This window comes from Peromyscus eremicus, chromosome 5 (assembly GCF_949786415.1).
Source record: "Peromyscus eremicus chromosome 5, PerEre_H2_v1, whole genome shotgun sequence".
In the NCBI taxonomy this organism is placed as follows: Eukaryota; Metazoa; Chordata; class Mammalia; order Rodentia; family Cricetidae; genus Peromyscus; species Peromyscus eremicus.
The window spans coordinates 48,859,040-48,886,442 of NC_081420.1; the positions used below are offsets into that span (position 1 = coordinate 48,859,040).

General features: G+C 42.2%; 1 protein-coding gene across 1 annotated transcript in view; it reads left to right on the forward strand.

Moving 5' to 3' along the window:
* The window catches only part of Ryr2 (ryanodine receptor 2), a 415,387-nt gene that overhangs the window by 357,329 nt on the left and 30,655 nt on the right, over window positions 1-27,403 (forward strand). Inside the window, exons 83-91 of the mRNA XM_059263016.1 lie at window positions 3,402-3,482; window positions 4,638-4,726; window positions 6,751-6,879; window positions 13,025-13,129; window positions 14,974-15,055; window positions 16,147-17,444; window positions 19,145-19,209; window positions 22,855-23,002; window positions 26,689-26,775. Of these exons, the coding sequence (XP_059118999.1) occupies window positions 3,402-3,482; window positions 4,638-4,726; window positions 6,751-6,879; window positions 13,025-13,129; window positions 14,974-15,055; window positions 16,147-17,444; window positions 19,145-19,209; window positions 22,855-23,002; window positions 26,689-26,775 (2,084 nt within the window). The remainder of the gene's footprint in view (window positions 1-3,401; window positions 3,483-4,637; window positions 4,727-6,750; window positions 6,880-13,024; window positions 13,130-14,973; window positions 15,056-16,146; window positions 17,445-19,144; window positions 19,210-22,854; window positions 23,003-26,688; window positions 26,776-27,403) is intronic.

The following is a 27,403-nucleotide window of genomic DNA, read 5'->3' on the forward strand; positions in this document are numbered from 1 at the left end:
TACTTAATGGTATTTTCAGTATTAATTTTTAAGCTTTGACATCATATAAAATAAATATTTAAGTCCTTTAAAAATCAATTTTAATTAATTTTCTCCATTGCCATGGAGTATTTCTGAGATCATTTAAATGAGATCCCCTGGGGGAAGTCTTTTGATATGGACACAGTTATAGTTATCATTATTAGAGATATTGATATAACAAGACCCTGTAACAATGGGAACACTAGTCTTTGGGGCCTATTCTTTTCCAATTATTATTTATGTGCATTCTACATAGAACTTTCACATATGTTATTAAATTTTATGGACCTATTAATAAGTATAGTCAATTAATTGTACACTAGTATTAGTAGCAACTGAAACAAGCTTTAGCTGGGAAAGAGGCTAAGAACTTCAAACTGTATCCATGGTCATTCTGCATAATCCCTGGTTCTACACAAAGACACATACACACAGACACAGAGTCATATATATACACACAGAGAGACACAGATACAGAGACACACAGACACAGACAGACAGACGGACACACACATGCACACCTCTATCCCCAGCACAAATGTCTTATTCAACTTAAACATATACTCATTTGTTGTATAACCTGGGTAAACCAGCTGTAAGAATAACAGTGTGTTAACTTTATTAGGTCACATAAAAATGGAGTCACTGTTTCATTCTTAGTTTAAATAAACAAGGTCTATCTAGTTTCTTCACAATGAAAATTTAAAATGCTGCCGGGCGGTGGTGGCGCACGCCTTTAATCCCAGCACTTGGGAGGCAGAGCCAGGTGGATCTCAGTGAGTTCGAGGCCAGCCTGGTCTACCAAGTGAGTCCCAGGAAAGGCACAAAGCTACACAGAGAAACCCTGTCTCGAAAAACCAAAAAAAAAAAAAAAAAAAAAAAAAGAAAATTTAAAATGCTGTGACTGTTTTGCTCCTTTTCCATAAACTATAAATACAATTCAATATAAACAAATATCTCTCAGACAGGCACACCACTCCACTAGTCCTTACTGTGTCCTCAACACTGTTCCTCATGTCAACCTTTTAAAATTATCCTTTTTACAATTTATAAACATCCCACAGATGATGAAGAGCCACTGGCAGGGCACAGGGCAGCCCCATTTTATAGATGGAAAGAACTAAGATGCAAAGAACAAGCTCCTCACAAGCAACAGCCTCTAAATAATCCCCTCTGTCTGTCAGTATTGGGCCTCTTAAGCTGCTGATAAAGTGAAGCAGAGGGCTGTGCTCCATTATATTCAGATCAGCCCCCACAAGACTATTATAAATATCCCAAGACTGTAAAAGCACTTTCAACTCCACCTAACTCCTCCATTTCATCACTTGTTATTAATCTCAGTTTGCATCTGACTAAGGGATTTCCTTTGCATATATCACAAAACTTGTTGATTGTGCACCATCTGCAGACATAAAGCCGTCTCTGTCCCTGTTACTAGACCACATCCTGGCAGCATGGGCGATGGCAGCATTTTAATTGAGTAGCAGTGAGTTCATGAGGCAGAAGCGTGCTGGTATAAACGTGACATCACTGATAGTGAGCAGAGGCTTGGCTCATCCTCTCCCATCCTTCTGCCCTCTCTCCCATTCTTCTGCTGTATGCAGTGTCCTTAAATAAGCAAAGTTCAAGTTGTATGTGTTTAAGCTTAAGTGAAGAAAACACCACTATGCCAACAATAATGAGTTTGGTTATAATTTATTTCACATTAGGCACACAAGTAGACTATCTCAATATCGTCAGAGTTGTTTTTTTTTTTCCTGAATACTTTCCACAAGGCTTGTATTAGCCAATAGCATTTTGCACATTGAAAAAATACATGCATATGCTATTTTCTTTTTCTGAAATGAAAATATTAATGGGCTCACAGGGAAAGAATCAATATGTCTGAATGAACTCATGATTTTTTGATTTCAATATCATTTTTGAAGAGTCTCCTGATTTATATGGCTCATGAAAATGATACCCAGAATCATCAATGGAGAGTTTAGCTTGTCTATCAGCCTAAACTGTTCTCCTATCATGGACCTAAGCGTTGAGGAATGGACTTATCAGCCATGTGTGGAGGTTCCTCTTAATCTTTGAACTTGCTGCATCATTAGACTGGTATACTTGGCGATTTTATCATGTCTTGGGGGTGAATAGGGAAACAAGTACAGTGATTATATATACCTTTTTAATGTTTACATTAGTTATCAAAATGGTTTTGCTTCCTACCCCTACCATTATATGAAGCCTCTCACTTTGAAAGTCACAGACTACGGACTGGTAAGTCCATCAGCTCTCTTGTCTCCATGATCATTCATTTTTCTAGCTGAGCACATGAACATTGGTTGCATAGTATTCTTTTTAAACCCAAACTATTTCTAGCCTGTGAAGTTGTTATTTTATTTAAAAACATTAGAACATCCATTCACTGGCAGAACAACTTTTTTTTTTGGTCATTTTGCTTTCTAAACAAATATACATTCCCAAGAAGACATTCATAACTTTGACATTTGTTCCAGTTGCACATCTTTACTTTAACAATCAGTTTTCATTTGTGTGATGCTGTTTCATGTTTGTTTCTTTCCTTGTGTTTTTGTGTCTTGAAGGAAACTGTGATTGTGAATTGCAAAATAGGTAAGGGATCAAGCCCTTTTCCAAGTCTTCATCCTTAGTCATGAAGTATTTGTAGTTTTTATAATTCAATGTGGCTTCTGCCCGAGGACTGTCCATCTTGTTTTCTTGCCCTTCTATGTTAGTGATCAGCTCTCAGCTGTACCTCCAAGTCTTTCTTGGGGTTTTACATGGACAATACTCCCCATCATTTGAAAACACCTCCAATAGACATATCTCCATTTGAGACACCTGAGGTACTGGCTTTTTAGTTGACAAGTTGATGAAAAATTAAAGTGCGTTGACCATTTCCAGCAGTTGACAATTTTCATGAAGCTCTTTTAATTATTATTTATTAAAAGAACCCCTTGGTGCTGTTTTGTAGGTATGTTAGTGGCTTTACCATGAGCCATGTGATGATGCCTTGAGAGCAAAGCAAGTCTAACATTTATAAAAGATGTAGAGTTCATCACTATGCACAAAACAAGGTAGTGGGGAAGGAAGTTTCAACCTTTGGGTTTTTGTAAAATGTTGCCAACCCATGCTGCTGCTTTTAACAGAGAGAAATCTGAGTTTTAAGATTTACCTGTTCTTTTCTGACAAAGAAAAAGTGCATCTATCTGCCAAGCGCATGATCCTAGGAGCTTCAGATAGAAGTGTGGTGGCTGGGACTGGGTTCTGTTCTGGGTACAGAAAGCTGCTAGCTGGATATGCAAGTGTTGGAGGTGGGGGCGAGAGGGAGGGCACCCGGGGATGGTCGCACTCATCCTCTACCCTTCCCACAGGAGAGAAGGTACTGCAGGATGACGAGTTTACCTGTGACCTCTTCCGATTCCTGCAGCTGCTTTGTGAGGGACACAACTCAGGTGGGTGACCTGCAACCCTGGATGAGGAGAGCAAGGAAGTGACCCTTGCAGCTATGACAGCAGCAACCCATGGCTTCCAAGTGGAGTTGAGCTTCTGAGTTGGTGGGGACTGAGCATTGTTTTACAGGCACTGAGCACTGTGCCATGGCAGGTGATAAGTGGTACTGCTGCTTCGAAAGTCTTTGTATAGCTTTTTCACAGTTCCTTCCCTCCCTCTCCCTCCCCAGTCCCTTGTTCTTCTTCCTCTCCCCCTCCCTTCTCTCCCTCTCCTTCTCTGTCTTCCACTCTTGTTCACTCCCTTCCCCGACTCCCTGTACTTCTGCTCCCTTCCTCCCTCCCAGTTTTTGAGACAAAGTCTCATTGTGTAGCCCTGGCTGGCCCCAAACTGGCTATGTGCACCAGCCTGACCTTGAACTTGCAGCACTCTTCAGCCTCTGCCTCCCGAGTGCTGAGATTACAAGTGTGCACCCTGTCCCTGGCTTTGCTTGATTCTTCACAGTATTGTAATGTTAGTGTAAACAAGGGGTGTGAAAATCATAATAGTAATAATAATAATAATAATATATTTTCACAGCAATGTGGACAGCTGTCTCTTTTGTACTAGTTTTACTGACTTGGGTGTACACTTGTTTATATTGCTTGGTATATTTCTACTCCTGGTTTTCATACCCAGCTCTTGGCCAGCCTCAGTGTTGTTTTTGTTTTCTAAACATTTTGTGCAATACTTCAGAACACAAGATTCCTGAATAAATAATTCTGTTTTATGTCCTCAATGATGGAAACCTTCTCAGTCATTTATATGGCCAGAGCTCTAGAGTGTGGGATAAGATGATGTTAGCAATGTCTTAATCTGGGATTGAGCGTTGACATTCTATGAAGCTTCTAAGTATGTTTTGGGGAGATAATTACTGAATTTAGTTTTTGTTTATGTGGCTGGAAGTCAATTCGAGGGCCTTACACATGTGAGGCAGGCTCTCTACCACTATGTAACTGGTGGTTTATAGGAAGTACAAGTGATTTCACATTCAAACGATCAGAAAAAACACTACCCTTTGCCACCCTAATGTTACTGTCGAGGGCATCAGTGACTTGTAGGGTCCCTTATTTTGTACTTCCGAGGGGGGTCTTAATAAAAAAAAAATTGGTTTCATGTAGATTTTCAAAATTACCTGAGAACTCAGACTGGCAACAATACAACTGTCAATATCATCATCTCTACGGTGGACTACCTCCTCCGAGTGCAGGTAAGTGCTCACACCTGCCAGCTCCAAGTAGCCCTGGGGTCAGCTGGCCAGCTGCAGAAGTGCTGTTAAGTGAGTTTGAATGTGAGTGGATTTATGGCTGGATAAGTTGTGGGCTTTATCGTTGAGCACAACCTTCCCATAATTCTTAGGGAAAACTGGCAGTACTTTGGCCCCTGGCCCTGACTCCTAACATGCCCATTGTTTTCTCTGTGTATGTGTATGTTTTTTGTAACCTCTCATTTTGAGCTCAGTGGTATTCTAGATTCATTCCTGTTTTGTGAAACACTTTGATGCATGATTCCTGCTCCTTGAGCTGAGACAGTACTGGGGAGAGTATTTGAAACATTCCTAAAAGTAGCACAGTCGATCCCACTGCACCGTGCTGCACTCAGCTTTGACATTTCAAGCTTAGTTTTATAATTGTCTTAATATTTTCGCTGTTTTAAATTCTCCCTTACATCTTGTTGCTTAGAAATACCTCTGAGGCTATACTTGTGTCTAACCTGTTTGTCAGGTTGGAGCTAAAGGGATGAGGCTGGAATAATGATAACAACTCTGTAAAGGTTTTATTTCTCTCATTTTCCTCTAAAAATGTCAGGCCCAGTATTAAATAAACAGAAACCTAGAAGTTTAAAACTTCCAGTTTTTTCCTTGATATTTAAAAAAATCCCTGGTACCAGGATTCTGACCCAAAGTCTTGAACTCACACTGTATCCCAGGAAGCCCTTAAACTCGTGATTTTTGTCTTAGGTTGTCTCCCATCCCCAACAGCTGGGTTATAACATGACATCACCAGGCCAGGCCTATATTGCTTTGAAAATAAATGAGCATGGCTATTTTAGTCTCTTCCCTTCTTTTCTTCCCTTCCTCTTCCCTTCCCCTTCCCTCCCCTCCCCTCCCCTTTCCTTCCCTTCTCTTCCCCTCCTTTCCCTCCCCTCCCCTTCCCTCCTCTCCTCTCCCCTCCCATTCCCTTCCCCTCTTCTTCCCTCCCCTCCCCTTCCCTTCTTTTTCCTTCTCCTCTCCTCCCCTCCCCCTCCTCTCCCTTTCTCCTCCCCTCCCCCTCCTCTCCCTTTCTCCTCCCCTCCCCCACTCTTCCTTTCTCCTCCCCTCCCCCTCCTCTCCCTTTCTCCTCTCCTCCCCCTCCTCTCCCTTTCTTCTCTCCTCCCCTCCCCTCCCCTCCCCTCCCTTCCCCTTTCATCCCCCTACCCTCTGCTCTACTCTTTTCTTCAACTTTATTCCTTCCTTTCTTTCTTTCTCCCTCCCTCCTTCTCTGCCACTCTCCTCACTATCTACCCTCTTCCTTGATTCCTTCTTCCTTCCCATCTTTCTCTCCTTGATAGGAGAAAAGTCCATTATGAAACAAATATATCAAAAGGCACTTCTGAAAACACATTTGTAAGTTCTTAAAGACTATGTCATCAAATTCAAATGTATTTCATATGTTCAACAAAATTATATTATTCATTTAGCCAACAAAGGCTTCTCCCAAGTGTGAGTACATGTGACGTATCCGTGAGTATCAATCTCACAGGCGTTGGTTTTCAGCTCTTAGTGATCATGAGCAGGCCAGCCACTGTCCTTAGCTACAAAAGCTAGGAACACCATGGAATTCTCTTGCTGAAATACTCCTGGCTCCTCTGGAGAAAAAGGAGGGCAGGTGTCTGCAAACTCCAAAACATTGTTCCATGGCCTGTCTGCTTGTCCGGCTCATATTATAAACATCCAATTTCACTCAGTGGACAAATATATTAGTCTTCCTGAATTATTACAGTTGTCGAAATCAAGGTGATCAGAGAGGAATTCTTGGAGCTAAGTTCTTTGCTTGTTATTTTGAGGGAGGTGTTTCTGGGGGTGCTGGGGGTGTTCCACACTGTGTACTTGGGGAGAAGGTTGATGACTGGCATCTACTTCCCTGCCTTCCTTTTGCCGCTGTATCTAAGATCTCTATCTGTGCAGGCTCTAAGCCGGGCTGGGGCAATGCTAACTGGCTAATGCCCTTCCACAGCATGGTCTCTGTTTTCCAGGAGTCCATTAGTGATTTCTATTGGTACTACTCTGGGAAAGACATCATAGATGAGCAGGGCCAACGCAACTTCTCCAAAGCCATCCAAGTGGCGAAGCAGGTGTTCAACACTCTCACGGAGTACATCCAGGTAAACATCAAGACATTTCTGCTATTTACAAAAAACAAAACAAAACAAAACAAAACAACAAAACAAAACAAAACAAAAAACAGCTTTAAAGAGACTCTTCTGACTGGGCCTGCTACCACAGACTTGTATTCCAGCTAATCAGGATGTGAGGCAGAAAAATCCAAAATTCAAGGCCTGCCTGGGCTACAGAGTAAGTTCTGGGTTAACCTGAGCAATTTAATGAGACCCTGTCTCAAAATAAAAAGTAAAGAGGGCAGATGATGTGGCTCAATGTTAAAACATTTGCTTGGCATGTGTGAAGCTCTAGGTTCAACACCAATACTTATAGCTAGGTAGGTGTGTAGATAGATAGATAGATAGATAGATAGATAGATAGATAGATAGATAGATGATAGATAGATAGATAGACATAAAATTTAACCAGTTACCATTGAATTCCATAGAAAATGTATTGCACCTAAAATATATTCCACGTTCCTATTAACTTTTCAAAAATATTTATTTTTATTTATATATTTTTTAATTTTTGATTTATGTATTTATTTGTATGTATGTATGGGGTACCCAGGGAAGCCAGAAGAGGGTGTCAGATGCCCTGGAGCTGGAGTTACAGGTGATTGCGAGCTGCTGTGTGGGTGCTGAGAACCGAACGTGGGTCCCCTGGAACAGCAACGAGCATTGTTAGCCTCTTACCTTTCTTCTCAGCACTCCTATCCATTCTGTACATTCTCTTTGCCAATATCCAGACTAAACTATAAGATGGAGACCTGTACTTATATACCACGACACTGTGGTTTTTGGACAGACTGAGATATGACTTATTTGCTACAGGAGTGGTTTGGGTGATTTTGCATTTCTAGGGCCTGTAGTAATTGTTGAGCATTCAGTGAATACAAGGGAGAAGAAAAGAAAGAGAAACTGGGTCATTAGTGATAGTATTTCAGTGACAGTGAAGCTGAAGTCTCATAGAAATAATTAAAAAAGAGCATTTAAGAAACTGTTCAGATAAGGATATACACTGCATTCCTTTCAGCTTTAAAGACTTTAAATGGGTGAGGTTTTATAATATTATTTCCCATCTTAATTCATGTTATTTCTGAGCTCTGGAACTAGGCAGCACTTCATTTCCTAAAGTAGACTAAGTCTGTTCATGAGCTAGCAGAAGGGGCCTGAGAAGTTGAAGGTTGCGGCTGGTCACTCAGGGTTGCTCTCCCAGTCTCCTGGGCCAGGGAGGCAAAAAAATGTACAAAGCAGTAACTGACTGATCAATATCAGGATATATGATCAGACTTAGGTGTGATTTTTGTGTCAGGATTGTGTTAAGGAGGCTCTTTCATTATCTTTCCAACTGAACTAGATCTATGAATTAAATGTCCTTATCTTTCTGGTTTTTAGAATGTCAGATTAACTAACAGCTTGGCTTTTGGCTTGGTAACCTGGAACCTTAGCATGAATGGCTTTATTTTGATTTTCAGCCCAATTTTAGTCCAAATAATGGTGTACTGCAATATTCATTTGCTAATGGAATAGTGGGTGTGCAGCCTTAGGCTACTCACACAAGTCCTAGTTAGCCATATGTGATGTAATACATTATTTATTATTATTATTATTATTAATTTTTTCATCCTAACAAGAGTTTCCCCTCCCTCCTCTCCTCCCAGTTTCTCCCCTCCCACCTCCCCTCTGCCCCCTGCTTTATCCACTCCTCCTCTGTTTCTATTCAGAAAAGGACTGGATGTCAACAAAACATGGCATGTCAAGTTATAGTAAGACTCAGCACCTCCCCTTGTATTAAGGCTGGTCAAGGCAACCCAGTATGAGGAATAGGGTCTCAAAAGCCAGCAAAAAAAGTCAGAGACACTCCCTGTTCCTACTGTTAGGAGTCCCACAAGAGGACAGAGTTACACAACCATAATATATATAGAGTGCCTAGGTCAGTCTCATGCAGGATCCCTGGCTGTTGGTTCAGTCTCTGTGAGCTCCAAGAACACAGGTTAGTTGATTCTGTGAGTTTTCTTGTGATGTCCTAGATCCCTCTGGCTCCTACAATCCTTTCTCCCTCTCTTCAGCAGGATTACCCAAGCTTGGCCTAATGTTTGACTATGGGTCTCTGCATCTGTTTTTACCAGTTGCTGGTGAAGGCTCTCTGATGACTATTAGGTTAGGCGCCAATCTATGAGTACAGCAGAATATTGTTAGGCATCATTATATTGACATTTTGTCCCCAGTTGTGTTTGGTTCTATCCTAGGTCTCTGGGCCACCTAGTCTCTGGGTCCTGGCATTCCAGGCAGTGTCAGGGGTGGGCTCATTCTTGTGGCATGGATCTCAGGCTGGACTGGTCATTGGTTGGCCACTCCCACAATTTCTGTGTCACCCTTCCACCAGCACATCCCATAGGCAGGATAAACTGTAGGTCAAAGGTTTTGTGCCTGGTTTGGTTTTCCACTCCCTCCACTGGAAGCCTTGCCTAGTCATAGGATGTAGCCAGTTCAGGCTACATATTCCCTTTTGCTAGGAGTCTTACTTGTAGATTCCTGGGAGTTTCCTTTTCACCAGGTATCTACCTGACCCTGAAATGGGCCCCTTTCCAGTTGGCTCTTTCAGTACACTCCCTGCAACTCCCGCCACCTGATCCCTCATGTTCCTTTCCATCCCCGCCCACCCTCAGTTTACCCATGAAGTCTCTTCTGTTTCCCCTTCCAGGGAGATCCAAGTGTCCCCCTAGAGCCCTTCTTGTTACTTTCATGTTACAATCTGTGGATTGTAGCGTTATCCTTTACTTTACAGCTAATATTCACTTATGAGTGAGTACATACCATGTTTGTCTTACTGTGTCTGGGTTACCTCACTCAGGATGATTTTTTTTTCTAGTTCCCTCATTTGCCTTTGAATTTCATGATGTCATTGTTTTTAACATCTGAGTAATATTCCATTGTGTCTTGTATAATATTAGAGGGACCAGCCTTAATATTATACATCCCAGGGGCTCAGAAGAGAGAACTACTAACGGCGAGGACTATTTTCAGGAAACAATCTCAGCACACCGAGCTCTATAGTCCACTTGCTTTAATTTCTCTGGCATAACATCCTTTATACCCAGCTTCAGTTCTGTTCTCATGTCTAGCTCATTTCTTGGCTGATTTTTCTCTATATTTATCTACTGTCCCCTCTAGGTTCTATCTTAATTCCTTCATCTAGTTCTGTCCCTTCTAGGTTCTCATCTATCTAGTTCTTTCCCCTATCAGCTCCTCTCCCATCTCCTTCTCTCTCATCTGGCTCTTCCTCATCTTGTTCTTCTCCATCTGGCTCTTCCTCATCTTCCATCTCATTCCTCTAGTTCTCTCTTCTAGCCCTTCAATCTAGTTCTTCCCCATCTCAGTTTGTTCCTCTCAAGTTCTTACCCATTCTCTTTTCTCTTCTCCCTCCTGTGCCCTGGAAGTCCCGGTATATAAAGGGAGGGTCCGAGCTAAATTGTGTAAAGCTATTTACTTAATGTCCACCTCACCTAGGCGGTGTCTCTTTATGGAATTTACCTTAAATCAGGAGACTTGCCTGTGGGCTGCTATCATTGTTAGTTCTAGGAAGTTGGGCGCCCCCCTGGGTGGTGTCTCCTTGTGGAATTTACCTTAAGTCAGGAGACTCACCTGTGGGTTATTATCACTGTTAGTCCTCGAAAATTGGGTGACAACCTGGGTGGTGTCTCCTTTAGTCCTTGAAAGTGGCTAGGGGAGATATCTGATTCCAGAGAAAGCCTTTCCTGAGGCTGTTCTCCAAATGCCTGGAATGTGTATGTCTAGAGAGTGATCAGTCCACATTGTTAGCCCTTCTTAGGGAAAAGTCAGTTGGGAAAACTATGAAGGCACACATGATTTTCATAACAGAAGACAGCTGATAGATAACAAGCCAAGTAACACCAAAAACTCCTTGGGATTTGGCTTCCTCTGGAGGAATTCCCTGATTCCTCCAGGTAGTGACTTTGCCATAACCAGCTGAGTTCTTATGATATATTCCTGCGGCCCGCAGCAATTGTGTAAATGCACCACATTTTCTTAAACTCTTACTTTGACTCAAAACCTTAAGTATCTCCCAAAGGAAGTCATTACTAAACAAAGACCCAGTTGATTTTCTGCTGTTCACCATTGACTTTTCGGTCTGTTCTCCTTGATACTTGTAGCATGCATTCCTGTGTTACAACTGCACTTCCATAGCACTGAAATCCTACAGATCCATTGTTTTGAGGCCAGAAGCTTTGGCCATAAGCAGGACAAGTACAGAGAGATGAGAAGGGGAGGAGAAGGCACACATATGCTAAGGCACATGTGTGGATGCCAAAGGACGTATTTCAGGAATTAGTCCTTGCCTTACATCTTGTTCAGGCCCTGTTTCTTGTTTCTGTTCCTGAGTAAGGTACTTCAGTCTGGCCTGCAAGCTTTTCTACAATACTCTTGTCTCCACCTCCCATCTTGTCTTAGTTAGGGTTTTATTTGCTTTGAAGAAACACTGTGACCACAACAACTCTTATAAAGGAAAACACTTAGTTGGGGCTGGCTTACAGGTTCAGAGGTTTATTCCATTAGCATCATGATGAGAAGCATTGTGGTGTGCAGGCAGACATGGTGCTGGAGAAGGAGCTGAGAGTTCTATATCTTGATCTGCAAGCAGCATAAGGAGACTGTGTGCCACAGTGAGTGTAGCTCAAGCATATGAGATCTCAAAGCCTGGCCCCACAGTGACACACTCCCTCAAACAAGGCTACACCTCCTAATAGTGCCACTCCCTATGGACCAAGTATTCCAACACACACACACACACACACACACACACACACACACACACACATGAGTCTATGGGAGACACACCTATTCAAACCGCCCCACCCCTCAATGTAGGAGGACTGGCATAACAGATGTGTACCACTGAATCTGGCTTTTTTTTTTTTTTAATGAGGGTCATAGGGATTGAATTCATCTCATCAGGCTTACACAAGTGCTTTTTATCCATTGATCCATCTCCCTGGCCTGACATTAAAATTTAAGAGTTTATTTTAACAATCATTGAATTCACTTTGTGAGGATTACTTGTGAGTTCAGTAAGTTACCTCTTTGTAAATCAGGCTCAGCCAGCCTGCAGGTGACTCAGTGCTCCACCAGGGGGCAGGGTGGGAGGACGTTTATCCTGTGTTTTTGGAAGTAATAATGTTTTAAATAATGCATCTAATATGTAACATATATTAAAGAAACTACTTGTTATGTATACCTGATATATGATTGGCTGAATAATAAGGCTTCTAATTAGAGGTTCCTTGTCTGTCCCTGACTGTTGAACTCATGTTTACAACGATGTGGCTTAGTTTGGCTTATGAGGGAGTCCAAAGCTAGAGCTCTTTCAGCCAATAGCTTTCCAATAAATTATTTTAACAGAATCAATTCCCTTGGATTCAAGATTTATGAAATTAATGATCAAGTATTAATTTTTAAGTTGTCAGTAGTTACACTGTTTGCTAAGTAATTGTACAACTGAATCATCAAAGAGGGGTTGTTTCCTTTATGTGAATATTATATCCATGTTACGACTTAAGAATAAAAAAAGATTACTTCTTCTCCTAAGCGTATTCTCATATTTTTGTTGTTTTTGTTTTTTGAAAGAGGGTCTCATGTTGCCCAGGTGAGTCTCTAGCCATTTAGTGTACAAGTGTGGTAGCCCGAGATGACTTTGAACTCCTTCCTCTCTGTTGCTGGTATCACAGGCCTGTGCTACCACACTTGTTTCACATACTCTTTTTACACAAGGCAGTAACTATTAATTTGACTAAGTGACCAAACCATCGGTACCCCCCCTTTTCCTAAACAGATGAAATAATCGGTGTCTCCAGTGTTTTCATCTATCTATATATATATAGAAACAACGCATCAAAATACCTGAGAAGTTCTTAGGGACACTTAACTAGACAGTCCCGGGAAGAATACTCGCTGTCAAGGGCACCTTATTCCTACCATGTTTCATTCATTTTATGCCTCTCTTCATAGATAAGAAGCTGGCAATAAGATATATAAACAGGAAATTAAATTTTTTTCTTTCCCTAAAATTTATAATTAGTCAAATAAATAATTCTAAATGATCACTGTCCCTCTGTTCATGCTGCAGGGTCCTTGTACTGGAAACCAGCAGAGCTTGGCACACAGCAGGCTGTGGGATGCTGTTGTGGGCTTCCTGCATGTATTCGCCCACATGCAGATGAAGTTGTCTCAGGTAAGTCAGCGGCCTTTAACTGAGTGGGTACAACATGGGCTGTAACCACTAGCAACTACACATGCATCCTTATGTTTTGATATTATCTCTTCCACATCACTTACCTATGGGTCTTTTACTCTATGTCAAATATTTTATTTTTTTCAATTTTTATTTCTTTATTTTATTTTTTAATAAATCACTTTATTATAATGAGTTTACAAATAAAATATCACATGGTTAAGGTAGATGGTTTTTTAAAGATTTATTTTTAAGTGTGTGTATGTCACATGTAATTGAAGGCATACATAAAGGACAGAAGAAAGCATTGGCTCCTGTGGAGCTAGAGTTTCAGATGGTAGTAAGACACCTAATGTGGATGCTGGGAACTAAACTCAGGTCCTGTGCAAGAGCAGTAAATGGCCTTAACCATTGAGTCATTTCTTTATCCTGTACGTCAGATATTTTAATAAAAAACACCTTATTCCTCTAATGGAGAGGGCACCAGCTTTTGGACCAAAGGAATGATTCTGTCCAAGTCCAACTTGGGTGAACCAATGAGTTGGGTGAACCTATCAGATAATGGGTGACTCAGAAGCAACTGCATCATCAGAGAACCCGCTGGATGACTTACTTAGGGACAGCTAGACCACTGAAGGCTCCCACATGTGATATGGAAAATTCATAAAATCAGCACAACTAAAGAGTTCCCACAAACCTAGGGCAAACACAGTACTGCAGAGCAACCATCAAGACCAAAACCCAGAGCACTTCATGTAAGGTTAGCACAGAGGGAGAACAAGGGATATGAAGCAGCCATTACCATTTCACAGCCTTCTGACCCATTCTTTGCTCTTGGTTCATTGGGAATTTTCTTCCCACTCACAGATATTGAAAAGGGATTTGAAACCTGTGATAAATTTGTTAAGGTGAGGAAGTCCTTACAAGTTCACACAAAGCAAAGATGACATTCGCTCACTACCAGGAATGTTAACTTTTTGAAAGTCAAAGAAGAGATAATGGTTGTAAAGATAAACAAGGAACATGCTTTGATATTAATTAACAAAGTCTGTTGGAAGCATCAGCTTCCTGCTTCCCTACTACCATGCCTGTTTCATCTCAAACCAAATATGCATGGCTAGAAAAAAAATATATCATCACTGGGTAAATGGGCCTCTGGTTCCGGGCATCTTGGTGGTATCAAAAGACCTGACACACCTGTTGGAAATGGGTGTCGGGCACATGATAGAAAAAGGAATGCAAGAGTTAGTCAGAAGAGAGGTGATCAGAGGGTGAAGGCACTAGCTGCCAAGTCTGGAGACCGAGTTTGCTCCCCAGAACCCACATAGTGGAAGGAGAGAGCCACTCCCTGTAAATTGTCCTATGGCCACCATAAGCTTGCAGTGGCACCTGAGCATGCACATATGCATGCATGCACACACATACATGCTGCACACTCTCTCAAAATAAGTAAATGTGTGTAAAAAAAAAGAATAAGAAAAAAGGAGTCAGAGAGAATGGAAAATAGAGTCTTTTCAAGTAAAAACTGTGTCCAGTATGCAGAAACAGCTGAATCTTGCCTAGAATTAGCATGTCTCTCAGGACTTAGGTTCTTCCACATACCTGTTGGGCACATGTCCTTATAGGCACTTCAGCAAACACACATCAAAAGTGAGCAGTAAAGGTTCTTTACTTCATCAGTATGTCGGTTTTTAGCAAGCCATGTGTTTATATTTGACATCCAGTAGTTCTGTGATGCCTTAAAGGGCTTAGTGTTGGCAACCGAGAAGTTTCCTGTGAGGACAGATGTGATCTGGCCATGTGTTCTTCTCCTTATCTTGAATGTAATATATTAATATTTTCAGGATTCCAGCCAAATTGAACTCTTGAAAGAACTAATGGATCTCCAGAAGGACATGGTGGTCATGCTGCTGTCCATGCTAGAAGGTAGGGCTTTATTGTGTCCTTTCAAGTTCTCTTTTATTCTTGTTGGACAAATTTGTGCTTGTGTTTGGCATCACCATGGAGCAAGGCATAATGCTGTGAAGCAATGCCCAGCCACTCGGATGAATTGCTGGGTGTCTTAGTTTCTCTTCTTGTGGCTGTGATGAAACTCCCTGATAAAAGCAACTTGATAGAGAAATGGTTGTTTCTGTGGCACATTCTATCCTAGTGAAGAAACTAAGGTAGAAGGAGATTGAAGCAGCTGGTTACGTTGTATTCATAATCGGAGAGCAGAAAGCAATGAATGCCTGCTCGTGCTCAGGTCCTTTCTCCATTTTGTACAGTCCAGGATCCCCTGCCCAGAGGATGGTCTTGCCCACAAGTAAGATGGGTTTTCTAACATCAATCAACATAATTAAGAGAATTCCTCAGGGGTATCCCCAGAAGCCCACCTCAGGCTCCTTACCTAGTGTTGCTGTCCACAAACAGATGTTACAGCCCCCTTGCCGGGCATAGCATTCTGTTTGTTTTGGGGTTCATAGAACTCCCTGTTTTAGGAATACAGCCTTCTGTGGGTTGGCAATTTACAAAATAACCTTGTTTTCTGAGGCTTGGCAGTAATCTACCCTTTTCTAACTCCAAACCCTGGACCATGGGGAGATACAGGATGGTGGTTTCTATTATAAATCAGAAAATGAGGGGGGAGGGAGAGGGAGAGAGGGAGGGAGAAGAGGAGGAGGGAGAGAGAGGGAACTTAAGTTGTCAGTCACAGGAGTAAGTGCCCTTTTCTGATGCACCATCTCGCTGGACCAGAAATATTATTTAATGTGTGGAACCTAATTACTTTGAAAATACAGCTTTTCCAGTATTTCTATAATCACTTTTTGAGATGTTAGTTTAGAAATAATTGTCCATCTGCTCTCAAGGCCTCATACATTAGGAGAAAATTTAAATCAATGAATTTAAATGGTTCATGTTTAAGTCCAGGTTTGAATGATTATTTTTGTCTGTAGGTACAAGTTTTGTAAAAAAAAAAAAAAAAAAAAAAAAAAAAAAAGCTCATTTTTAAATAACTACACATGCTTTTCCACCAGGTAACGTTGTGAACGGAACAATAGGCAAACAGATGGTGGACATGCTTGTGGAGTCATCTAACAATGTGGAGATGATCCTCAAGTTCTTTGATATGTTTTTGAAACTAAAGGACTTGACGTCCTCTGACACATTTAAGGAGTACGACCCTGATGGCAAAGGGGTCATTTCCAAGAGAGACTTCCACAAAGCCATGGAGAGCCATAAGCACTACACCCAGTCAGAAACCGAGTTTCTGCTGTCCTGTGCAGAGACGGATGAAAATGAGACACTGGACTATGAAGAGTTTGTCAAAAGGTTTCATGAGCCTGCAAAGGACATTGGCTTCAATGTTGCTGTCCTTTTGACCAACCTCTCAGAACACATGCCCAATGATACGAGACTGCAGACCTTCTTGGAGTTAGCAGAGAGTGTCCTCAACTACTTCCAACCGTTCCTGGGTCGCATTGAGATCATGGGCAGTGCCAAGCGTATCGAGAGGGTCTATTTTGAGATCAGCGAGTCCAGCCGAACCCAGTGGGAGAAGCCACAGGTCAAGGAGTCCAAAAGGCAGTTTATATTCGATGTGGTCAATGAGGGTGGGGAGAAGGAGAAGATGGAGCTGTTTGTGAACTTCTGTGAGGACACCATTTTTGAGATGCAGCTGGCAGCTCAGATCTCAGAGTCTGATCTAAATGAGAGGTCAGCAAATAAAGAAGAGAGTGAGAAGGAGAGGCCTGAAGAGCAGGGCCCACGGATGGGCTTCTTCTCCCTCCTCACCATCCAGTCAGCCCTGTTGGCTCTCAGGTACAATGTCCTAACCCTCGTTAGGATGCTCAGCCTGAAGAGCCTAAAGAAGCAGATGAAGAGAATGAAAAAGATGACAGTGAAGGACATGGTCACAGCCTTCTTCTCGTCCTACTGGAGTGTGTTCGTGACCCTCTTACACTTCGTGGCCAGTGTCTGCAGGGGCTTTTTTCGCATTGTTTCCAGCCTGCTGCTTGGGGGGAGCCTAGTGGAAGGCGCTAAGAAAATCAAAGTGGCAGAGCTTCTAGCCAACATGCCAGACCCCACTCAGGATGAGGTGCGAGGAGATGAAGAAGAGGGAGAGAGGAAGCCATTAGAGTCAGCTCTGCCCTCTGAAGACCTGACGGACTTAAAGGAACTGACGGAGGAAAGTGACCTTCTTTCAGACATATTTGGCTTGGATCTGAAGAGGGAAGGAGGGCAGTACAAACTAATTCCTCACAATCCAAACGCCGGCCTCAGTGACCTTATGACCAATCCCATCCCTGTCCCTGAGGTACAAGAAAAGTTACAGGTACTTCACTTGAAGTTATCGTTATTAATGCCATGAAGTACTTCACCCAACCCCCCACCCCCGCTTGGAGCATTCATGTGCTCTGGCTTTCTCTGATTCATATGCACATGCTCTCTCTTGCTCTGTCTGTCTGTGTTTCCTTCCCTCCCCCTCCCTCCTCCTATCCTCCCCTTCCTCCCCCACTTTGAGCATACATGCTCTTCGGCTTTTTCTCACTCTTATGCACACATCCTCTCTTGCCCTCTCTCACTCCTTTACTCTCTCACACACTCTTTCTCTCATTTGCTCTCAACTTTAATTTCTGCGAAAAATGACCTTTGTAAGGCAAAACTAGACCTGTAAAGAATCTGTGTGATTTGTTATGAGAAACTGTTAATTTGTATGCTTTGTGGGCAATGAGATCCTGCTGTGATAGTCAGCTGGACCATCTTTCCGTACCCAAATCTTTATGCCTATTTTCCAACTATCTGAGAACACTGAGGGAATGAGAAGTTCAAAGCTAAAAGGTTTGCCAGTGGGTGGAGTTGTGCTGATATAATTTGAAGGCCAGTACTTAGATGATGATATGAAGCAATAAAACTTAAATTGACCTTGAAAGAGAAAGAGGATTTGAGCAGGTAGATAAGATAAAGCAGGTTGTTTCTGAAATGAGAAAAGCCACTGGAAAGGAGCCTAGAGAGTTTTTAATCCACTGCTTTTGGAGACGACAGTGTGCATAAAAAGTAAGGGTTGGGAGGGGACATGGAACTTCTATCTCAGTGTAAGTACAAAAATCTCCAGTGTGGGTTATGAATTGGCAGGTGGCTGCACAGCTCCCCAAGGGCACTCAGGTGACATATAATCCTGCTTAGAGAACTGAGAAAGTCTCTGTCACCATAGTGCTTGCTTTTGTCTTGGTTACTTTTTTTGTCCAGTTGATACAAGCTAGAGTCATTTGAGAAGAGGAACTCTCAATGGAGAAATACCTTCCCTAAGACTGGCTTTTAGGCAAGAATGTCAGGTATTTTCTTGACTAATGATTGACGTGGGAGGGTCCAGGCCACTGTGGGCAGTACCACATCTGGGTTGATAGTCTTGGGCTGTGTAAGAAAGCAGGCTGAGAAAACCATGACGAAGAAGCCAGGTAGCAGCATTCCGCCACGGCTTCTGCTTCAGTTCCTGCCTGACTTCCCTTAGTGATGGACTGTAAACCCTTTCCTCCCCAAGATGCTTTTGATTATAGTGTTCTTTATCACAGTAGAAATCTAAGTATGACACTCTGTAAGCATGAGGCCTAGAGTTCAATCCAAGGAACCCACATCTTTAAAAGAAAAGGCCAGTGTAGTAGTGCAAGCTCATAATCTCAGCTCAGGAGAGGCAAAGACAGGCTGGTCCCTGGAGCTCACTAGCTTGCCAGGCTAGCCTAATTGAAGAATCTCTTACCAAAGAAGTCCTGTCTCAAAAACAAAACAAACAGGTGTATGGCCTATGAGGAGTGGTGGCTTAGGTTGTCCTCTGATCTCCATATGTGTGGCCACACATGCACACACCCACCTGCAGACACAAGTGTAGGTGGACTTTTCTTTACCCGCCAGTTCCCAAATAACCCACAAGGAAACTTAATATTGATAAAAATGCTCGGCTGATAGCTCAGGCACCCATATACATACACCTACAATAATAATAATCCTGTTTTTCTGTTCCCTATTGACATGTTCAAGGAGCAGAAGGCAAAAGAAGAGAAGGAAGAAAAAGAAGAAACCAAGTCTGAACCTGAGAAGGCTGAGTATGTACTGCCACATGCTTTCCTCCAGGTCCCTGAACCTCTTGGCTTGGCCCCTGCTCTTTGGGAGCTGGGATAGAGACTCTTGCCCTGCAAAGACATCACATGATCCAGTCTCACATCTATGTGGAAACCAGAACCTTACTCTATGCAGGGTCACCTGGATTCTCCCCAACCAGATTCTTCCTCCTCTTTCCATGGGCAGTCCCTGTGTGTGCTTCTCCCTTATTGGAAGAGACTGCAATGTCTCTCTGAAAGGACTATGGATAAAGCTTATGTGTGAATGTTTGTCCTTTTAAAAATGGGAAGAAACCAATGTGGCAAATTCAGCAGCTTAGTGTGTTCTGGAGTGGTATCCCTCTGAGCATTGTCTGAGGCCGCATGCTTAAAAATCTCCTAGACATTGTTAAAAATTGAGGATTCCATGCTAGAGAGGTAGCTTAGATAATAAAGTGTTTGCTGCAGAAGCATGAAGACCTGAGTTCAATCCCCAGAGCCCACAGAAAATCCCTGGTGTGAGGTGCACATTTGTAATTCACTGGGGAGCCAAGTTAGCCTAATTAGAGAGCTCCAGGCCAGGAAGAGACTTTGTCCAAAAAATACTGGGTGGATGGTGCCTGAAAAATGACAGCTGAGGTTACCTTGTGGCCTGTAAGAAAACACACATGCACTCACTTACTCAGAAGCACACAGTACAGATTCCTGGGTCACACCCCACCTGCTTACACATACACAGACAGACAGACAGACAGACAGACAGACACACACACACACACACACACACACCCTTCCCCTGTTCTGAAATGGGCCTAGCGGTCTTCATCTTCATGAGCACACTAGGTGTTGTGGAGCCCTATTATAGATGCAGAGGTAGGTAATGAAGAGTACAGCATACAGCAGGGGAAATACCAAACTCCTTCTCCATAACAGCTTTACATCAGTAATGTGGAAAACCCTTATCTTGCCCCAAGTTTATGTAATCTTATAAGCTCATCTAGAAAAAGCTAAGAAAAGTTAAAGTCTTAGGTCCCTGCCTCACTACCGTTCTCACAGATCAGCCGCTTTCCCCCATTATTTTACTATTTCATTAGCCTGTTCTCATTGTCTTAGTTCTTGGATCTGTTGTAAATGTGACTAGATAAATGACATTTAGAATAGAAAAGGTGGTACTTGTGACAGGGTACAGTAGGCATGCAGGTCTTATCTGATATGAAGTGTAGCGTTGGCTAGACTTAGTGTGAGCATGATCTATGCCCTTACAAGAAGGAATCTTACTTCACATTTAAAGCATTTTTTATATAGACTTCTAATTCTGGGACCAGAGAGATGGTTCAGCAGGTAAATGTGCTTGTTGCCAAGTCTGGTGACCTGAGTTTGATCCCCAGGACCCACATTATGGAAGAAGGTAACTAACATCCTCAACTTGGTCTCTGCCCCCACACATTTGCAAGTACACACACAACTTAAATAAATAGCTCTAATTCTTTTTTTGGGGGGAGAGGGGTTCAAAACAGGGTTTTTTTTTGTATAACTTTGCACCTTTTCCTGGAACTCGCTTTGTAGACCAGGCTGCCCTCAAACTCACAGAGATCAGCCTGCCTCTGTCTCCTGAGTGCTAGGATTAAAGGTGTGCACCAACACCGCCCGGCTATAACTCTAATTCTTAAAAAGTATTAAACTTCTAGTCCTAATTCCATTGTTATCTAGAATTAATATAACAATGTAATTATATTGATATTAAAATTAATATATGTCCCTTAATAGAATTAGGTAAGTGTGATTATCTGTATCAGTGTATTGGCATATTAGTATCCTTTATATACTGCACAGGACTTTGATTTTAGGTGTCAATGGCTAGAGACTGTTTAAAATTGAATTATTCATCAGTAAGATGGCTCAGCTGGTAAAGGCTCTTGCTGCCAAGCCTGAGGACTTGAGTTTGATCCCCAGAATTTACATGGTAGGAGGTTAGAACTAAGTTCTACAAGTTGTCCTCTGATCTTCACTAGTGCTGTACCCTCCCAACCCCATAAAACAATCACCTCCCAGCCTTTGGGCTGAGGCTAAGTATAATTAAATATACAAAGAATTATGATTTTAATAATCAAAATTTAAAAGCAAGGTATGTTGCTAGGCCTGGTAGTGCAGTACTGATATCATGGCTACTTGGGAGGCTAGGGCAGGAAGACTGCAAGTTCAAGACTGGCTTGGATTATACAGAGGAAGTTCGAGGCCAGCCTAGGCAACTTAGTGAGACCCTGACTCAAATTAAATAGTGAAAAGGAGGTCTGGGGATGTAACTTCATGGTGGATTGCTTGCCTGCTATGCACAAGGCCTTAGCTTTGGGCCACAAAACTATATTTTAAAAGTAAGATGTGTTGAAAGGGGGACCAAGAAATGTCTTTGTTGTTGTACCATTTTGTAACCAAATATTTTATTATACAGGTAAAGAGAATCTGCTAAGAAAAAGATACAACAAGTTTTCCAGCCTGAAAAATGTCCCTTTGATTTAAATTCAAATTTAAATTCAAATTTAAATTCTCCAGAATCACTCAACTGTGGGAAGGGCAGGAAATTCTTTTCCTCAGTCTAAAATCTGGAATGCTATGATTCATTGGAGCAGAGATTAGTTTAGGAGCTAGAGGAGATAGCTCAGTTCATAAAGCTCTTGCTACATGAGTACATGAGTGTGGTAATATTTTCTTTGTGCACCTTAATAAAGTTTATCTGAGTATCAGAGGAAAAGGCCAGCCACTATAGTAAACATAGAGGTCAGGCAATGGTAGCACATACGCCTTTAATCCTATCACTTGGGAGGCAGAGATCCATCTGGATCTCTGTGAGTTCAAAGCCACACTGGGAACAGAGCCAGCCATGGTGGCACACACCTTTAATCCCAGCACTTGAGATCTCATGTCTTTACTTGGGAAGGACACACGCCTTTAATCCCAGGAAGTGATGGCAGGAAGCAGAAAGGTATATAAGGCGTGAGGAGCAGGAACTAGAGGCTTTTTAGAGGCAGTTCAACTGAGACCCTCAGGGGTGAGGACTCATGGAAACAGGATCAGCTGAAGAGTTGGTGAGGTGAGGTTGGCTGTGGCTTGTTCTATTTCTCTGATAATCTCAGTTTTTACCTTAATACCTGGCTCCGGGATGTTTTTATTAATAAGACCGTTTAGCAATTTGTCTTACACATGAGCCTGAGTTTGATCCCAAAAGCCCACATAAAAGACTGTGTAATACCCTGCCCTGTAATCCCAGCATTAGGGAGGTAGAGACAGTCAAATCCCTGGGACTTGCTGGTTAGCCAGCCTAGCCTAATAGGTGAACCAGTCCAAGAGTCTGTCACACAAAATGAGGTGGATAATGCCCAAGGAAGAAGGATGCTCAAGGTTGTTTTCTGGCTTCTACATTTATACACACACACACACACACACACACACACACACACACACACACACACACACACACACACACACACATATATATATATATATATATATATATATATATATATATATATATATATATATACAGAACTTGGTTTCTAAGCAGATATTGTGATTTATTTGTTTACTTTGTATTTTGCAGAGCACCTGTTTGGCTCTTCACCTTCTAGACAGCTTATGCTTTCTTTGTTTTCACAGGGGGGAAGATGGAGAAAAAGAAGAAAAAGCCAAAGATGATAAAGGCAAACAGAAGTTGAGGCAGCTTCACACACATCGATATGGGGAACCTGAGGTGCCAGAGTCGGCGTTCTGGAAGAAAATCATAGCCTATCAGCAGAAGCTGCTGGTGAGACTTTGGGGATGACTTTTAGGACTGAGTGATTGTCCCTGGCTATGTGCAGCAGTTGGTCCCAAAAAACCCTTCTACCACCCACATCTGAGAATAAAATCCCTCGTATAAGAATGATGGAGTGTTTGTATGTAAACAGCACATGTCCTTCTGTGTATTTTGACCTATCTAGATTATTTACGGTCTCTAATGCAATGTGACTGTTATGTAAATGTTTGTTATAGTGCATTATTTAGGGAATAATGGCACGAAAAAAGTCTATATCTATATAGGACAGAAATTGTTATCCAATTTTTTTTCTTTGCAATTGGTTTGATTTATGAAGACAGGGTCTTCAGAACCAGGGGCTAAGCAGATATGTTATCTACTTATTTTAGTGTATTTGAATTTTTAAAATGGTTTGTTTATCTTTATGTGTACATATAAGTGTCTGCAGGCATCGATGTGTACCCTGTGTATACAGTACTGAGGGGCCAGGACAGGGCATCTGATACCCTGGACCTGGAGTTACAGACAGCTGTGTGCTACCATGTAGGTGCTAGACACCAAACCCAGGTCCTCTGCAAGAGTAGTCAGTGCTCTTAATTGCTAAGTCATCTCTACAGCCCATGTATTTTTTTTTAGGGTAAATGCCTTTTTCGAAGTCACTGTTTCTTCTTCATAATTTGTGCTGCCAGATACCCCATGACCTCTACACACCTTCACATGTTCTGACATCCCCAAAGCCACTATATATGTTCACATTGTCTTGACATCCTTTGACTGGGTAACAGACGTCATGGTAGGTCTTCCCACAAATACTTTAGAACCCATTAGGTATATTTTCAAGGCCCTCTTACACAGCCTCTTGGGTTCTGCCCCAAAACCAAATGAGTATCATCCCACCTTTTACTAAAAAGAAGTATGTATAGACACATAAGTAAAATATAAATATATTTTTATAAATGTAAACTTAATGAGTCAGCTTTTTGGTGATGACAATTCAAAGTTATCCTTTACAGACAAGTAAAAGACAATGAAGAAATGGAGAGAAGGAAAATAGTTTTTTCATAGGGTTTTATAGAAGTATTCCCCAAGTCTTGTGTTTTTTCTGTAGTGTTTGTGACAGAGTCCACTGAACATAAAGGTTCTTGAGATAACTCTGTGTAACTGTTAATATGCATCAGTGGTTGTCATGGCGGCGGCAGGCTGGGTAGGTGCTGTAGTGCCCTCTAACAGCCTGTGAGTCCTGAAGAGCCTGCCTCTCTGCAGTTGGATAAGGAAAGAAACTGAGCTTGTCCGTCCAACTCTGCTCAGGGTTCCTATGCTCCTTGTCTCTGTGTAACTTTTCCACTTTCGTCCTGCTTCTCTTGGTGGCTTTGGCATATGCTTACCAGTTGGCACACATAAGACCAGTCATGGCTATGGTGCCCTCCACAGATCCCTGTCCTCTGTGTCTTTATGACTGTCTCCATCCAACAGTCACAGTTAGATAACTCAGTCTCTGTGACCTGCTGTTTTCTTTTCCAGGAGAGACAGTATAGCTGGTCCAGCCTCAGTGTGTTATTCAGTCTTAGTGTGACTAGGTGTGGCAGTGAAGTCAGATCCACTGTAGGGTAAAGACCCCAACAGAGAGAGGCATGTTCATGGAGAGGTTAATGAGAGGCATTGTTGCTATGGTTAGGCTTTATCCCTCTAAAGCTCATTTCATGTTATAACAAATAGTTGCTTTCAGTGTGGCCTCTTCCCTTACATCCACTTGTTTGAGATTGTTTTGGTTTCTCCTGAATCAATGTACCATATCAAACACTCACCTAGTTGCTCATATTTGAGTCCTTTCTCTTTTACCTCTAACACAATGCAGCAACAACAACAACAACAACAAGCCAAAATTCAGCCCCAGCTCTTCCTTCAAAGTACCTCAATGGCCTACCCAGTTCTTTCCTTGTCCACAGTTGCCATGGAGAGCAGCCCACTGCCAACATCATTTCTTCTTGCATATTCATGCTTACTAAGCAGTCCCTGTTGCTTCTATTGTCTCCACAGAGGATTTCTAAGTCATCATCTAGGTGCATCCTGTCCTCTTTAGTTCTCCACCAGCATCTCAACCATCTAGAATAAAATATCAGTTTTAACAGTGACAACATATGAAGTATCATATATAACTACTAATAGCATATTAAAATGAGTAACTGGATTTGCTCATATTTTCTCATAGCAAATGTAGGAAGCTGGTTCTGTTGTTATGCTCACATTACAGAAGAGACAAGTTGTGTTCCTGGAAAAATTAGGTCATTCATTCAAATCCAGGAAATATTGGGACAGATATCCCTGCAGTGTAGTCCTAGAGGTTCAGAGGTCATTGAATCAGTTTACTGTAAGAGACAACTGAAATATTCAACAGAAGCCTTCAGAACTCAGCCCCTGTAGCATGAATCTTAAAAGTTCTTATTAATAAAATCAAACCTGAAGCCAGTTATTAGGGCGAACACTGGGTGATCAGAGAGACAGAACAAGCCACAGCTATCTCACCTTGCCAATTCCTCAGCTGGTCCTGTTTCCTCAGACTGGAAGCTTCTGTGTCCTTATCTCAATGGCTCTCAGCTGAACTGCTGCTAGAAGCCTGAATGCTTAACCAGCCAAACGCTTAACCAGGCAAATGCTTCTAGTTTCTGGTCCTCACGCCTTATAAACCTTTCTGCTTTCTACCACCACTCCCTGGGATTAAAGGCTGCTTTCTGGAATTAAAGGCGTGAGTCACCATGCTTGACTGTTTCCAATGCGGCCTTGAACTCACAGAGATCCAGAGGGATTTCTGTCTCTGGAATGCTAGGATTAAAGGCGTGAGTGCCACCATTTTCTAGCCTCTGTATCTAGTGGCTGTCTGTTCTCTGACCCCAGATAAGTTTATTAAGGTACACAATATTTTGGGGAACACAATACCACCACAAGCCCCTGTTCACCTGCCAGAGTCCACTTCTTCCCTCTCCTCGCTTCTCTCTAGGGCTCAAGCACATTCATACACACACACACACACACACACACACACACACACACACACACACACACACACTATTACCTTTTTAAGAATATTTTAAATATTTTCTGTTTGCCGGTGTGTACATATGTATACCACTTGCATGTTGTACCTGTGGAGGCCAGAAGAGGGCATCAGATTTTTCCCATAATTGGAGTTACAGATAGTCGTGAATTTTGTATGTGGGTGCTAGAAACTGAACCCAGATCCTCTGCAAGAGCAGTAAATGCTCTTAACCCTCTCTCCAGCCCCACAGCATTACTCTTAATTCAGGGCCCAGTCTTCACTATCCATGTCTCAAATACACCTTCCTCCTATGGCTCAGTTAGCTCCTTTGCTACCCCTGGGCCAGTGCTCAAGCTCACCTCCTAAGATAGCCTTTCCAAGCCACCTATCCAAACTTCTACCCATTCCCTAAGCCCTCACCTATGTATAAATATGTCACTTGGAGTTCTTGAATGATACTTTGTATCTGAGGGTGTGGTTATTATTAGCTGTCTCCTCCTTGGTGGTAGAAACTTTGGCCTTTGCTGTATGTCTCTAATACCAAGGACACAACAGGCTCCCAATCTGTGGTTTAGAGTAAATGAGTGGATCTTTGTTTAAAATGTTTGCAAATTTCTGATCTCTTACTGGCTGGCCTGTTCTTAACCCTTTCCCCCTTCAGAACTACTTTGCTCGCAACTTTTACAACATGAGGATGCTGGCCTTGTTTGTTGCCTTTGCTATCAATTTCATCCTGCTCTTCTACAAGGTATGTACGTGTGTCCCTGGGGTTAAAGACCATTCTAAAAGTCCAAAGTGACTGATACCAATGGATAGATTCCCCTGTGAGCTGCAAGGGAGCACATTTATACCAGTTCTAAAATGTACCTTAACAAAAGAGAGACCAAAGCCCAGTCCCACCACAGATGCTCAGGAAGGCAGGGTGCATGCACTTCTGGAATAATAGGAGGGACCTCAGCTAGCTGCGACTGAAGAGGGCTGGGTGTTATAGACGGTTCACCACCAATGTTCCCAGGATGATTCAGCTGAATTTCTTACTTGTTATGATGCCTGGATGTGACACAACCTCCCTCACATGACATTATTTGGATAACTGAGAAGAAAAATATCTAGTGTTTTCCTGAGGATTGGAATCCTTGTAACTTTGGTTGGATTAGCACGAACTTAAAAATACCAGCATTTATTTTGTGTGTGTGTGCATGCGAGAGTGTCATGGTGTGCATGTGGAGGTCAAAGAAAACCTTGCGAGAGTCTGTTCTCTCCTTCCATCCTGTCATTCCTGGAGATTGGACTCAGGTCATCAAACTTGGCAGCAAGCGCTTTACCCTACTGAGCCATCTCTCAGTCCCCCAGCATGAATTTTAGAAGCGTACCTG